General features: G+C 36.2%; 1 protein-coding gene across 1 annotated transcript in view; it reads left to right on the top strand.

Moving 5' to 3' along the window:
• LOC114642557 (uncharacterized) overlaps positions 1 to 14979 on the top strand; it is a 469497-nt gene that overhangs the window by 23548 nt on the left and 430970 nt on the right. The window contains exons 3-7 of the mRNA XM_051932215.1: positions 2094 to 2174; positions 5044 to 5082; positions 7024 to 7104; positions 8672 to 8710; positions 11901 to 11981. Of these exons, the coding sequence (XP_051788175.1) occupies positions 2094 to 2174; positions 5044 to 5082; positions 7024 to 7104; positions 8672 to 8710; positions 11901 to 11981 (321 nt within the window). The remainder of the gene's footprint in view (positions 1 to 2093; positions 2175 to 5043; positions 5083 to 7023; positions 7105 to 8671; positions 8711 to 11900; positions 11982 to 14979) is intronic.

The following is a 14979-nucleotide window of genomic DNA, read 5'->3' as shown; positions in this document are numbered from 1 at the left end:
AAAACTTAAACCTAGTACAAATAAGTAAATAGATAAATTAATAAGTGAATATAGATAAAGAAAAAAAGGAGAATAGGGAGAGAATCTGCTTCCTCAGTGCTTTAAAAGCTTATTCTAAAATGTTATTGATTAGATCCTGCCAGGTTTGGAAAAATTTCTGCACAGATCCTCTAAGTGAGAATTTTATTTTTTCCAATTTCAAATAATATATAACATCAGTTACCCATTGACTTAAAAGGGGAGAGTTAGGATTCTTCCAGTTGAGCAAGATAAGTCTACGTGCCAATACTGTAGTGTAGTAAAGGCAATTACAGTTTGTTTGTCCTACTTCACTTTAAGGCCATCTGGGAGTACACCAAACAGTGGATTAGTGGATTAGGAGGGATTGGGACACCAAGGCTGTCTGAAAGGCATTTAAAAATTTTGGTCCAAAATGATGTTAATTTGGTGCAGGCCCAAAACATGTGACCCAGTGAAGCTGGAATTTGATTGCAGCATTTGCAGGGTTGATCTTGCCCTGGAAACATTTTGGACAATTTTAAGTGAAACAGATGTGCTCGATATATAATTTTGAGACTTTTATCATTTTTAATTAAGTCTTGTTCTTATATCTTTAACTACTTTGCTTTAATAAGGTTATCATACAGCAAGTTTCCTTTCCTTCCCATCACTTGATTTTTATTTTCTACATTTATGTTTCTCTGTGTTAAGACTTAGCTTCTTCCCACAGATTGCCTCATGATATATTTTACTTCACTTTTGACTAGAATCTCAGGTATTCTATTTACAGTGTGTGTTATGGAAAGCTGTAAGTCTTGCATAGATCTTAGTATGAACTTTTAACCGCTTGCAAACCTGTTGACTACAGTGATAATTATCAGATATTTAACCTTAACTGTTGCTGCAGACAATGCACATATCACAGAACACTAAGATTATCTGTTTTCCTCTTCAATATAAGTAACAGCAGACTGTCTAAAAAGGATTTAACAAAAATTCCTTTATATGATGAAATTTGTTATATTGTATGCACTTGTAGAGTACATGAGTAGATTTGAGGAGTACTTCATTCTAGAATCAGGTGATGTGGCAGTGCAATGGGAGGTGCTGCTGCCTCACTGATTAAGTGTTCTGGATTTGAATCCCTTGACTGTTCATTTGGCACCTGCATGTTCTCTCCATGTCTTTATCAATTTTCCTGTTGCTACTCTTGTTTCATTACTACATCCCCGAAGTTAGGGGGTTACAAAATGAGTGTAAATATTTGCAAGAGAGGGCTCTGCAATAGACTGCTGCCTTTTTTTGCTTTATCACAGATGCTGTCGGGATCTGGCCACCACAACTCTGAACAGAATTAAGTGTATTTGACAATGCTATGTAGAATAAATCAATGCATGCTTTACTAAAATACAAGATTTGTATGAGGCAGCACTGAGCTCAAAGCAGCCATTGCAGGACCCACTCACACACACCTTCAGACTGGCACTGACATAGGGACCAATTTGGAATCACCAATTAGTCGACCCTGCACTTCTTTGCTGCTGTGGAAGAAAATCTTTCCGTAAATGGTAGAAAACCCACACAGGCACTGGAAGACCACATACATTAAAAAAAAAGAAAGAAAATATTAATTATTTCTGTACATGTTTTTCTGATGTTGAAAAACACATACAAGAAATAAAATATACAGGTCTTCTTTTACTTCTTGACCCTATGATTAGCTTTTTATTTTCTCAGCAGTGTGGAATCTGATCCATCAGAATATTTTTCTATATATAGCAAGTTTAACACAGATCAGCACTACTAGTTCAGAGATCCATTGGTATTTTTTGTGTGTATGGTGTGCAAGTTCCAGTATCCAATATCTTGTTTCCTTCAGACACTATGTTTTTCTTCCCACATGCTCAAAAATAAGCAGGTTAGGTCAATTGGTGAATCTAAACTGCTTCTCGTGGGAGTGTGAATGTGTGTGCGTGTGGGTGTGTTTGTGTGTGTGTATATGAATGTATCCTGCAATAGACTCTAAACCTATTCAAAGCTATTTAATACGTTATTTGCTACTAATGTTTTCTTTTTCGTTTCTATCAAAATAGATCAATTTGATATCATCTATTCAGATGTCAGCACTTCCACAAATTCCAAGGTGGGAAAGGCTTCTAAAAGCAAATTACCTGGTAAGAAATCTTAATCATCCATACACACAATAAAATATGTTAGTATACCGTATAATACTGGACAGACCTTAACTCATACCTGTCTCTACACACAACTGTCATGTAATTAACAATGGAGAACAACAGAAGTTGGCAAGAGGGGGAGGGGCAGAAAATCAGGAAAAACGAAGGGTAAACCCAAACTCTACACTCGGGTCACATGCAACACTGCCTCCTGCCTTGTAATCCCTGAGGTACAATCCAATGCCCAATGATCCTAAAGCATATAAAGAGTTGAAAAATTGAATAAATTAATGTTTATATATATATATATATTCATGGCATTCGTAGTCTGAATCACAATCTGATTGTATGGGTGGTTACCTACCAGGTAACGCTAGTGGTTGGTCTGCAAGTCGGCAAACATCCACCACGGTGCCCTCTTCAGTTGTGAGAAGCAGATCATATTTGACAGTAAAACTTTGAAACATATATATATATATATATATATATATATAAAAGAGTCAGGTCCTCCAGAACAGTATTGTGACTTGTGGTATTTGGATCATAAGTGATTATTATGGGAGTTGTTTGGTTTCTGAATTTTGGCTGTTCTTATGATTTTGGCCTTGTACTTTGGACAGTATTTGTTTGCTCTTGAGTGCTTCTTTAGGCCAACTTTTTGATTCATTGTGTTTCTTTTTTCCTGCTTTACCTTTATGTTCTTCTCTTTGATTGTTTAACAGAACTTTTAAATAACTAAATATAATTTTTGTTCAAAGGTTTAAAGTGGTCCTCTTATGTGATGAGCAATAATGTGAATTTTGTGATTGAGGCTAGGCTGTCTGGGGTGAGGCTTGCTTTTTGGTTTCAGACCATGGGAGTAGTGATCTGGTTTTAGATATTTTGGGGCCAACACCCTTTGTGTTCTGTTTTTGTGGGAAACTCCAGAACTCGAGTGAATACACACATGACATGAAACTTATTTGAAAGTTTAAACACCAATCTTAGCCATCAACTGAATTAGAGAGTAGGATAGATTACAAGAAGTGAGAAATGACCACTGAATGAAAAAGGTATGTGTGCTGCATTTTTATAAACATCAGGTGTATAAACCTGTTTGTTAAAAATAGTGATTGTTCATAGTACATTATTACTGCTTTTGAACACTTGAAAATACCTGATTCTAAATATCTCATATTCTTAATTCCTGAATTAGTGTGTTTCCTGGCCATCCAAAGTTGGATCTTTGTTCTAATAATCTGTGTGTGCTTTTCAATAAAGTAATTTTGTGGTGAACAAATTATTGTCAGGGATTAAACTGCTATGAGTTTAGGACTGTGCTTTTGTTTTGAGGACAGATTAAATTGAATTTGTAGTAACACAATAACCTGGCATTTAGACACTATGGTAATAAAATTCCAGTGATGCATGGCAGTGAATATATGCAAGACATCTTTGGAGGAATATATGGAATGAGGCACCAATGAAACCGCCGTGCCATTATGCCAATTTGTAATTATGCTTTAAGGCATCTTGCTGAGCCAACCTGTAAAAGATGATATCTCATCTGTGGTTAGTTTTTCATCTGCAACCAATACTACTGGGATTAGTTTGTGTTCCTTCTCTTTCCATTAAACAGATTTTATGAAGAAATACATGAGCAGATTGTTACTGATCCACAGATCAATCAATTTAGATCATTTAGTAAACTGAATAGTATGTTAACCTTTATTAGTAAATAGCTCCAGTCAGGTGCTAAGAGCAGTGGTACTGTGCATGATCGATTTTTTGGTTTCAAAGCTGAAATCATATTGTAACATTTAAGTCGATATAAATCATTAAGATGATAAAACAATTGTTAACCTATAAATCAGAAGTAACAGAAACAAAACTAAACATGCTTGCTTTTATCCTGCTTGGAGTTAACAAAGCTTTACTTATTTTATAGAAAGAATCTGTTCTCAGCAAGCTGGTCAGGTGAGCCATAGATGTGGGTGAACGAGGCCTGTAATCTGAGTGCCTTTCAAAAATGACCCATAAAGGTTTGGCTGAATTTAGATGGGGGCCTGACAGACAAAGCAGTAGCTGTCATATTTAATGGACTCTCACTGGTAACAGCAGCTGTAGTGTTAAATATTTGTGCTGTTTCTCTGGTGACGAGGAAAGCAATAGCAACAGGACTGATATCCCTGTGGATATTCTCTTGGACAATTAGAGCACCCACAATGATTAACAACTTAGATCTACTGTTATATTTTATACTTCCCCAAACCATGTCTCCAGGCTTGGTGATTTGTGTCTTTTGACACTGGTCAGTGGAAGAGCCATTTCACTTCTGTAGACTGCATGCAGCTCACTACTCTGTCGCAAACATGGATGAGACACATTATTAAAGATGAAAAGAATCACTATTGTTTTCTTACCTGCTGCAGTCTTTCTTGTCTGTGCTGTAGTCAGACATTACACCGGAACCTCAGAGTGCAGGTGGTAGCAAATCCTCCATACATTTGCTGTTAGTGAATTGAATTTGTCTAGCTTTTGCTCTGTAGTCTGTAATTACAGTCCACCATATATATTGATGTGTTCAGGAAAGAAGTGTCCAGTGCTCATTACTTAACTAAACTACAAATAAACATTTTTTTAGTTGAAGGCCTTCACTACTTCTTATGTCATGACTTGATTAGCAGTGCTCAACCTTTGATCATTTATGAAGGTACCCTTAAAGTATTAGGAATGCTAGTTTTGGTGAAAATTGTTGGAAATGTTATCATGATTATTATGATGAGCATTTCATTTTTATTATAAAATAATTGTAATAATGTAAATTGGTACTGTATTGTCATATTTAGCAAAATTAATGTATTAATTTCTTTCCTCTAATTTCAAGCAAAATCAAAAGAAGAAAAAAAGAAAAGTGTAAAGACAGGTAAGTTAGCTTTGCTCATTGCCATGTGCTACACTTTTTCTGCATATCAGTTATCAAAGAATCAGAAAACTTCATATGTTTAAACTAAAAGTTGAAGTTGAAATAAATGTAATACATATTGATTTTTTAAATGAGAAATACCAGCAAGAATAAGGATTCCACAACAGTTTATTGCAGGACTTAACTTACTCCCATAATCTCTCACCAAAAGTCATTAACTAGAAGATATGTTGTTACCAAAATCAAGGCCCAAATTAAAAAGTAGTCGAGAAGTGGAATGCTATAAGGCATGAACCAGAAGATACAATATATTAACACAAGACTTAAGTTGTTTGAATGATAAATCTGTAAACAACAGGAGCCAATCTGTAGTTAAAATGATGTGTGAAATACTGAGGCTACAAAATGGCAACATGGCACACTTCAAAATAAATAAAGGAATTTTCACTAATTCATAACTAAACTGCTTATACAAAGCACTCATGTAATAATTTTCCATGAGAGAGGAGCCTTCTAAAGATCCAAAAACAAAGCATTAGGTAAAACTTAAGAAGCAAAATAATCAACAAACTGGTCCATATCTTTACAATTCCATACATGAATGCTGCATTATATGGTATATAGTAAAACTATTACAATTTGTATATTTGACACTAACATTTAAGATGTCTGTACATGTTCAGGATCTGTTTCTAATTTTCATTTTTCAAGAGGGGGCAGCACGATGGCGCAGTGGGTAGCGCTGCTGCCTCGCAGTTAGGAGACCTGGGTTTGCTTCCCAGGTCCTCCCTGGAGTTTGCATGTTCTCCCTGTGTCTGTGTGGGTTTCCTCCGGGTACTCCGGTTTCCTTCCACAGTCCAAAGACATGCAGGTTAGATGCATTGGCAATTCTAAATTGTCCCTAGTGTGTGCTTGGTGTGTTCCCTACGGTGGGCTGGAGCCCTGCAGAGAGTTTGTTTCCTTCCTTGCGCCCTGTGTTACATGGGATTGGCTCCAGCAGACCCCCGTGACCCTGTAGTTTGGGTATATACTCACACACACTGTGGTCAGAACACACACTAGAATGACTAAAAAGAAAGAAAATTCTGAATTGGCTGTCCCTTTGACGCATTATGCATGCATATTGCTGTTGGTATAAAGGCATTTCTTCACACACTTCTGCTGAATGATTTCTTGGCTGAAAGTCCTCAGTGTTATTCTTTCAGAGAGAGGATCAGCTTTGTTCATAATGACACTCAGTTTCGTTTTAATTCTCTCCTTTGCTATGACCTCCAGGAGTTGTCCTATAACTGAACTTCCCTTTAAATTATCTTGCTGATTTGGTGGGCCTCTGTGGTAGTAATGTTACCAGCCCAGCACACCAAGGCATAGGAAATCACTCTGGCCATCACAGAGTTGTAGAAGATGTGAAGGGTGTCACTTCCGACATTAAAGGAACGCATTTTCCTGAGGAAAAACACCCTGCTCTGCCCTTGTTTATATAGTTCCTCTGTGTTATGAGACCAGTCTAACCTGTCATTGATGTGAACCCCCAAGTACTTGTAGGAGTGCACCACTTCTACATCTCTCACTGAATACTGACCTGACATAGAGTCTCCTTGGTGTGGTGAAAGTCAATAATCAGTTCCTTGGTTTTGCTGATGTTTACTTGCAGGCAATTCTTTCTGCATCAATAAACAAATTTCTCCAGCTGACTCCTCTTCTCTGTCTCATCCCCTTTATCAATACAACCCAAAAGTGCAGCCATCTTATCCGTATTATCACTAGGTTTTTGTATTATGGTCTACTGGATTGTGGTTTGTTTCAATAATTTTGAATGCTGACATAAGCCTATAACCTTTCTGATGTATGAAAGAAATAAACATATAGTTACTACTGATGTTTTTTTTCCTTATTTTACCCTTTTTATTAATGTATTGTTTATTTTTTTTTCCAAATTAGATCAAGTTGATGTTGTATATTCAGATGTCAATACTTCTAAAAAGACCAAAGAAGAAAAGAGTAGTAAAAAAAAATTACTTGGTAAGAAAGCTTAATCAGCAGTACATGCATTTAAATATATTACTATACAGTGTAATGCTTAATATACTGTACCATAACTCACAAGCCATACACTATGTGTAATTTTTGAAGTGATATGATTTTAATTCAAGCTCTCTTTTTATTTCTCTTATCTCTTATATCATATGACTGCTACCTGATTGAGGCTTGGAATCGAAGTCCCTTTCAAAAATGACCCATATATGTTTAACTAAATTTAGATGGGAACCTCATCGACAATCCAGTAGCTGTTATGTTTAATGAAATCACACTGGCAATAGCAGTTGTGGTTTTGAATATTTGTGCTGTTTCTATGGTGACCAAAAAAGCAAAGACAACAGGATTGATATCCCTGTGAATATTCGATTGGACAATCATGGTGCTTATAAAGATTAACAACTTAGAGCTACTAGTATATTCTATAATTCCCCAAACCATATCTCCAGGCTTGGTGATGTGTGTCTTTTGACAGTGGTCATTGGAAGAGCCCTTTTCCCCAGGACTTCTGTGGACTGTGTTCTTTCACTACTCTGTCGTAAATATGGATGCGATGCATTATTAAAAATGAATCACCATTGTTTTTCTGCCTACTATAGTCTTTCTCGTCTGTGCTGTGTTGATAATGGAGACATTACACATAGTACCTCAGTGTGCACGTGGTAGCTAACCTTCCATACATTTACTTTTACAGAGAGATTACAAACTGCCTGAAGATGGGGCCTGAGTTGCCTCGAAAGCTTGCAAATTGTAATTTGTTCAGTTAGCCAGTAAAAGATGTCATTTTGCTTGACTTATAGTTACAGAGTGGAAATCTGTAGCTGTTACTCTGTAGTCTGTAGCTACTCTCCACCATATATATTGATCTGTTCAGGAAAGATGTCTACAGTGCTCATCACTAAACTACAAATAAACAATTATTTTTTACATAGGTAAAGGCTGGGCGGCACGGTGGCACAGTGGGTAGCGCTGCTGCCTCGCAGTTGGGAGATCTGGGGACCTGGGTTCGATTCCCGGGTCCTCCCTGCGTGGAGTTTGCATGTTCTCCCCGTGTCTGCGTGGGTTTCCTCCGGGGGCTCCGGTTTCCTCCCACAGTCCAAAGACATGCAGGTTAGGTGGATTGGCGATTCTAAATTGGCCCTAGTGTGTGCTTGGTGTGTGGGTGTGTTTGTGTGTGTCCTGCGGTGGGTTGGCACCCTGCCCGGGATTGTTTCCTGCCTTGTGCCCTGTGTTGGCTGGGATTGGCTCCAGCAGACCCCCGTGACCCTGTGTTCGGATTCAGCGGGTTGGAAAATGGATGGATGGATAGGTAAAGGCTGAGTCCTTCACTACTATTGTCATGACTTGATCAGCAGTGATCAATTTTTGATCATTTATGATAATACCCTTAAAAGTATTAGAAATACTAGTTTTGGTGAAAATTCGTGAAAATTTTAACCGTTACTATTATAAATGGATTTTATTATAAAAACAGTTGTAAAAATATAACTTAGTCAAATTGTTGTCAAATTTAGCAAAATATATGTATTAATTTCTTTGTTCTAATTTAAAGCAAAGTCAAAAGAAGAAAAAGACAAAAGTATAGAGACAGGTAAGTTAGTGTTGCTTATTGCCATCTGCTACACTTTTCGGCTATATTCTGTTTTTCAGCTGTCAAAGACTTAGAAAACTTCATATGTTTAATCTAAAAGTTGAAGTTGAAATTAATACAATACATATTTATTTTTTACATGACAAATAAGAATAAGGATTCCATAACAGTGACTTACTTACTCCCACACTCCCTTACCAAAAGTTGCTAACTAGATGTGTTGTTACCAAAGTTAAGGCCCATATTAAAAAGCAGCCGAGAAGTGGAATGCTATGAGTCATGAACCAGAATACACAAAATATTAACACAAGACTGAAATTGTTTCATAGATAAGTAAGCAATCTGTAAGCAATGTAAGCAAGAGGAGCCATGCTGTAGTTAAAAATGATATGTTAACGCCAAACAAGAATTATCAGAAGTCTACAACCAGAAGGTGTACTGTTACAAATGCCTAGGCTCAAAACTGTTCAATGACGTGTAGGCAGACTGCCACAATATTCTTAAATTGAAACTGTACTATGACCTGAAGATGAGCTGACTCAATAATCTAAGCAGAAGATTATTACAGAAATTGAAATGAGTATTGCTGTAAATCAAAAATCAAAGGGTGTTCACCCCACAGGGTTCTTACTGAAGTTGACTGTTGGATTTGTAATGTCAGACACTGCAATGAATGTCACAAGGCATTATAAAGTGGAGTATCTGTCATGTGACATATAATGCATTCTGGGGCCCATTTTATACTTGACGCTCAGAACGCTTCTGTGCAGGCATCATGGCTGTAACACATTCCCAGCCATCTTTTGTCGCAACGTATGAGCACGTTGTCAGAAATTAACACAAAGCTTGTGTGAGTTACAATGCCAGCAAAAACTTGAGTGCTGTGTGTGTTCAGGTTTTAGTACATAATGTCAGCAAAGCTGCTTACTATCAAAATCTCCATAGTGACAGACATGCTTGTCAGAACAGCTGGCATCAAATCACCATCTCTTTGAAAGTGAAAATAGAAATGTGCAAGACAAAATGGAAGCAAATTCAAGGCAGATACATCCGCGCAAAACGGAAATTCTCTGAGAAAAGAAGTAAGGATTCAGCTGTGTCTCGCAATGTGATGGAAATCTGCATTGCAGCTCCAACAGGATCAATCTGCGTGCATCAATGTATGATGAATGGTTCAATGAGGTGATGCAAATCATGAAACTTAGATGCCGACATAGAAAAGTATACGTGGTGCTTTTGTTCATCCATTTCTCGCATAGGCCATACAAGTGTTGCATATTCCCCATCGTAATAATACATGTAAAGGTCTCGCATGCAATCTTCTGTGTCGCTATTGCTGTCTTTTTTGCACCTTCACAACAGCATCAGAATACAAAGAGTTTTAATCTTCAATATCGTTCTTCCCTCAACTTATAACACAGAGAAACTGGATTTTGTTTTCGCACCATGATGATGTCTCACACTGCCACCTGGTGAAATCCTCCAAACTTACATAAAGTATGCACACAAGTAAACTGCCTATATAGCAGCAGCGTCCACAAGCAAATGCATCTTGTAGCATTAAGTATATCCTGGCCCTAAAGATCAAAAGTGAAGCAGCAGAAAAAAATGATCAGAAGCAAAAAGAATTAACTAACCTGACCAAATCTTTCCAATTACATACGAGACTGCTGCACCACATGGTTTAAAGTACAACTATCATAGTTTGTATATTTGACACTAACATTTAAGTTTTCTCTACATGGAGAGAATGTGTCTAATTTTCATTTTCAAGACAGACTCAGGCAGTGTTCTCTCTCATTGACATGCAGTAAAAGCCAAGTATTAAATACTTGTCCACACTTAACAGACAAATACTTGGTTTATGGTATAACATAAAAATGACCTATTTTTCAGAAAGTCTGAGACTTAGTAAAAAGCTTCATGCACATTTTTGCTTTTGTTTTATTTAAAAAGTTGTATTTAGCAAATGACATGTTTCAGTTTATGGTTAGAGTAGAATGATGTTAAGCACAGACAAAAATAATTCAGTCATCCTTTCTTCCATTCCATATCTATAAAAACTCTCCATTTAACTTCTCATATAAAATTTAAAATTAGAATTTGTAGAATCACTCGATAAACTGCTGAAGTAAAACACTACATAGAACTTTATTTGTACCCAGAGGGAAATTTGCCTTTTTATAGAATCTTTTTAAATAAATAAATACATACATGCATGCATAGATAGATACATAAATATATATAGTCACACACACTATGGTTGGAACACACACCAGAATGACTAAAAAGAAAGAAAAGAAAACTTTTGACTTGGCTGTGACAGTCCTAGTGAGGCATTATGCAGGCATATTGCCCTTGGTATAAAGGAGCCCCAGTAGTGTTTCATGATACACTTCTGTTGAATGATTTGTTGGCTAAAAGTCCTCATTGTTACTGCGTCAAAGAGAGGATGTGTAGCATGGTTCATAATGGCACTCAGTTTTGTTTTAATTCTTTCCTTCACTATTACCTCCAGAAGGTCCAGAGTGTGTCCCATAACAGCCTGTCCTTTTAGCTACCTTGTTATTTTGGTGGGCCTCTCCTGAAGTGATGTTTCCAGCCCAGAACACCACAGTGTAGAAAATGGTACTGGGCATCACAGAGTTGTAGACAATGCAAAGGATGTCCCTTCTTACATTACAGGAACACAGTCTCCTAAGGAAGAAGAGCCTGCTCTGCCCTTACTTATATGGTTCCTCTGTATTCCATGACCAGTTCAACCTGTCATTGATGTGGACCCCAAAGTAGCTGTAGAAGTGCACTCCCTCTACATCCACTCCCTGAATAGTGACTGGACATAGAGTCTGGTGAAGAAAAAGTCAAATACCACTTCTTTGGTTTTGCTGATGTTTACTTGCACACAATTCTTTCTGCACCAAGAAACCAAGTTTTCCAGCTGACTCCTCAACTCTGTCTCACCCCCCTTATCAATACACACCATAAGTACAGCCATCTTATCCATATGATCACTTTATCAAGTTTTTATATTGTGGTCCACTGGATTGTGATTTATTTCAATAATAATGAAAGCTGACAAATGTCTAGAAACTTTTTTGATGTATGAAAGAAAAATATACTTATTACTGATGTTTTTTTTTCAATTTTACCTTTTTTACTAATGTACTGTTTATTTTTTTTCCCAAATTAGATCAAGTTGGTGTTTTATATTCAGGTATCAATACTTCTGAAAAGACAGAAGAAGGAAAAAGTACTAAAAAAAATTTTTTTGGTAAGAAAGCATAATTAGGATCACATCTATTTAAATATATTACTATACAGTGTAATGCTTAATAACTTAATAACTGTAACTCACAAGCCATACACTATGTGTAATTTCTGGAGTAATATGATTTTAATTCAAGTTCTGTTTATATTTCTCTTACCTCTTTTATCATATGACAGCTATCTGATTAATAGTGCATAGTAGCAATTATTGATAAGAGGAGCCAGTGGCAAAATTTCAGGCAAATGGAGTGGCTAAGTCAAAGCTCATTCACCACAGACTGGTGCATGATGAAGGACTGGCTCCTGCTTCGTACTTAGTACTGCCAGGGTAGGGACCAACTCTTGATGGACTTAAAGTATGTAAAAAGCATAGGAATTCAATGAATGAAGGAATGATTGAATATTTATTTATATGGTAATCATTCTTTGCATTGGGGTGCACAACAGCACAGTGATTAACATTGCTTCTTCATTGATCCAGCATTCTGGGTTCTAATCCTACACTTAGTCATTCACAGTGTTGCATTTGTATTTTCTATGCCATGTCTTGGTGTGTATTTGGACTTATTTTACATATTGTCTTTTTGTGAAAATTATGAACAAACATAACAAATCACAGTAAAGTACATCTATTATGACAGTACAAGTTTTTGGATACCTTTAAAGAAAAAGTTTTTGCAATGTTTCTAGTTTTGACAATCTGGTTACTGGATTTTTTAACATTGAGTTTTAATTTATGTATTGGTTATGGTCATTTTTGTACCCCACTTCCCACTTTGTTTTTTCTTCTACTGTTCCACTGTACTCTCCTTCTGCCTGCCTTATCATTCATCCAGAGGCAGTACAATGTGTTGATTAGGTTAATTCATGACTTTAAAATGGCCCATATATAAGAAGACAGACTATACTATAGACTGGCAGCCTGACGAGAGCTGTTTCCTGTTTTATTCCTAACGTTGTTGGGATAGGCTGCAGATTTTAGCAACCCCGAACTGGACTAAATAACCTTGATGTTATTTTTTCTATAGAAAAGTTATAAGACCTTTGGTCAGACAAACTTTAATTCAATTTAAGGTGACTAATTTGTGGCCCAGTTCTATACCAAAAGTTCAATATCAAAAACTAAATACTGTAATAATTATGATGTGCCTGCACATTGTAAAAGGTGACTGAGATGCAGTGTAAGATGAATCTGATAAGTAAATGACTTAGAGAAATTTGGGACTAGTTCAAGAACTTCATGGTTTAGCCAGGGCTTTGTCACTGATTTTTCTTTTATTTAAGATTTTTGTTGTTCATTTTGTATTGCATTGAATATTTTGTTATTGGAAATATGTTTGCTCCTCTTATGTGTAACATTTTGAAAGCTTTATTGATTATTTAATAGTACATATTATGTTTATTTTTGTGTTACTGCATTTCTGTTCAGTTATGCGCCCTGTCCCCTTAAAGTTGTTCGGATGGAGAACTGCCCTCTGTTTATTTGAGGCAGAGAGTCAGGTCCTCCAGAACAGCATTGTGGCTTGTGGAATTTTTATCATAAGTGACTATTGTTTGAATTTTTTGGTTTATGAATGTGGGCACTGTTTATGATTTTGACTTTGCATTGTAGACTATATCTGTTTGCTTTGTATTGGCTCTTCAGACAAACCCTTTTATAATTCATTGTGCTTTGTTTCCTGCTTTACTTTTATGTTCATCTCTTTGATTTTTAACAGAAATTTTAAATAACTAAGTATAATTTTTGTCAAGGGGTTTAAGGCAATCCTCTTCTTTGATGGGCAATAATAAGAATTTTGTGATTTGTTGGCTGCCTGGGGCAAAACCTTCTTTTTGGTTCCAGACCAGAAGAGTATTGGTCTTGCTTAAGATATTTCGATGCCTACACCGTTTTTGTAGTGTTTTTGTGGGAAACTTTATAACACAAGTGAATACATTTGTGACATGAAACTTATTCAAAAGGTCAAACACCAATCACAGCTATCAACTGAATTTGAGAGTAGAATACATTACAAGAATTGAGGAATTACAATGGAGTGAAAAATGATGTGTGTGACATTCTTATACACATCTAGTGTATAACCCTGTTTGTTAAAAAGTGTTTGTTCATATTATATTATTACTGCTTTTGAACACTTGAAAAGACTTGATTCTAAAAACCCGAAATTCTAAATTTCTGAATAATTTCCTGGCCATCCAAAATAGGATCATTGTTGTAAGAATCTGTGTGTGCTTTTGAATAGTTTATTTTCCCAAAATATATAATCAACCAGCCAACTGATAACCTGGAAAGCACGCTGCCATTTTGTGGTGTGGTTGCTTCTTCATTGCTTTGGAAATTTAGCCAGAAGTATGTGGTACGTGACGTTGCTGTTTCTAAGGGATATAAAGTCAGAGTTGTGTGTTTCTTTGCCATCCATAATTGGATCGTCATTTTGAGAACCTGTCTGTGCTTTTGATTAAAACATTTTTCTTGTGATTAATTTATTCTTAGATATTAAACAGCTATGAGTTTTGGATTTATTTCAGTTTTGAGTTAAGATTGAATTGACTTTATAGTAACAAACTAACGTGGCATTTAGACACTTGGCAATAAACCTCTTGTGATTCATTTAGGTGAATATATGTAAGACATCTTTGGAGGGATATATATGGAATAAGACACCAATGAAACCACTGCACCATTTTTCCACTTTGTAATTAAGCTTTTATGCATCTTGCTGAACCAGCTTGTAATGAGCTGATGTCTCATCTCTGGTTATAAACTAACCTGCAAGCAATGCTACTGGGATCAGTTCTTGTTCCATTTCATTCAATTAAACAATTTTAAAGAAGAAATCCATGAGGACATTGTTACTTATCCACGGATAAAGGATCAATTAGTAAACTGAATAGTATAAGATTAACCTTTATTAGGTAATAGAACTTTTTAAGTGTTGAATATTGTCATGCTTGGGTCACAAAGTTGGACAGGAGACTAGAAAAGGGATCAGGTTTCCAAG

This window comes from Erpetoichthys calabaricus, chromosome 9, assembly GCF_900747795.2.
Source record: "Erpetoichthys calabaricus chromosome 9, fErpCal1.3, whole genome shotgun sequence".
In the NCBI taxonomy this organism is placed as follows: Eukaryota; Metazoa; Chordata; class Cladistia; order Polypteriformes; family Polypteridae; genus Erpetoichthys; species Erpetoichthys calabaricus.
Note: the sequence above shows the minus strand (reverse complement) of the source record. Positions and strands in the feature narration are given on the sequence as shown.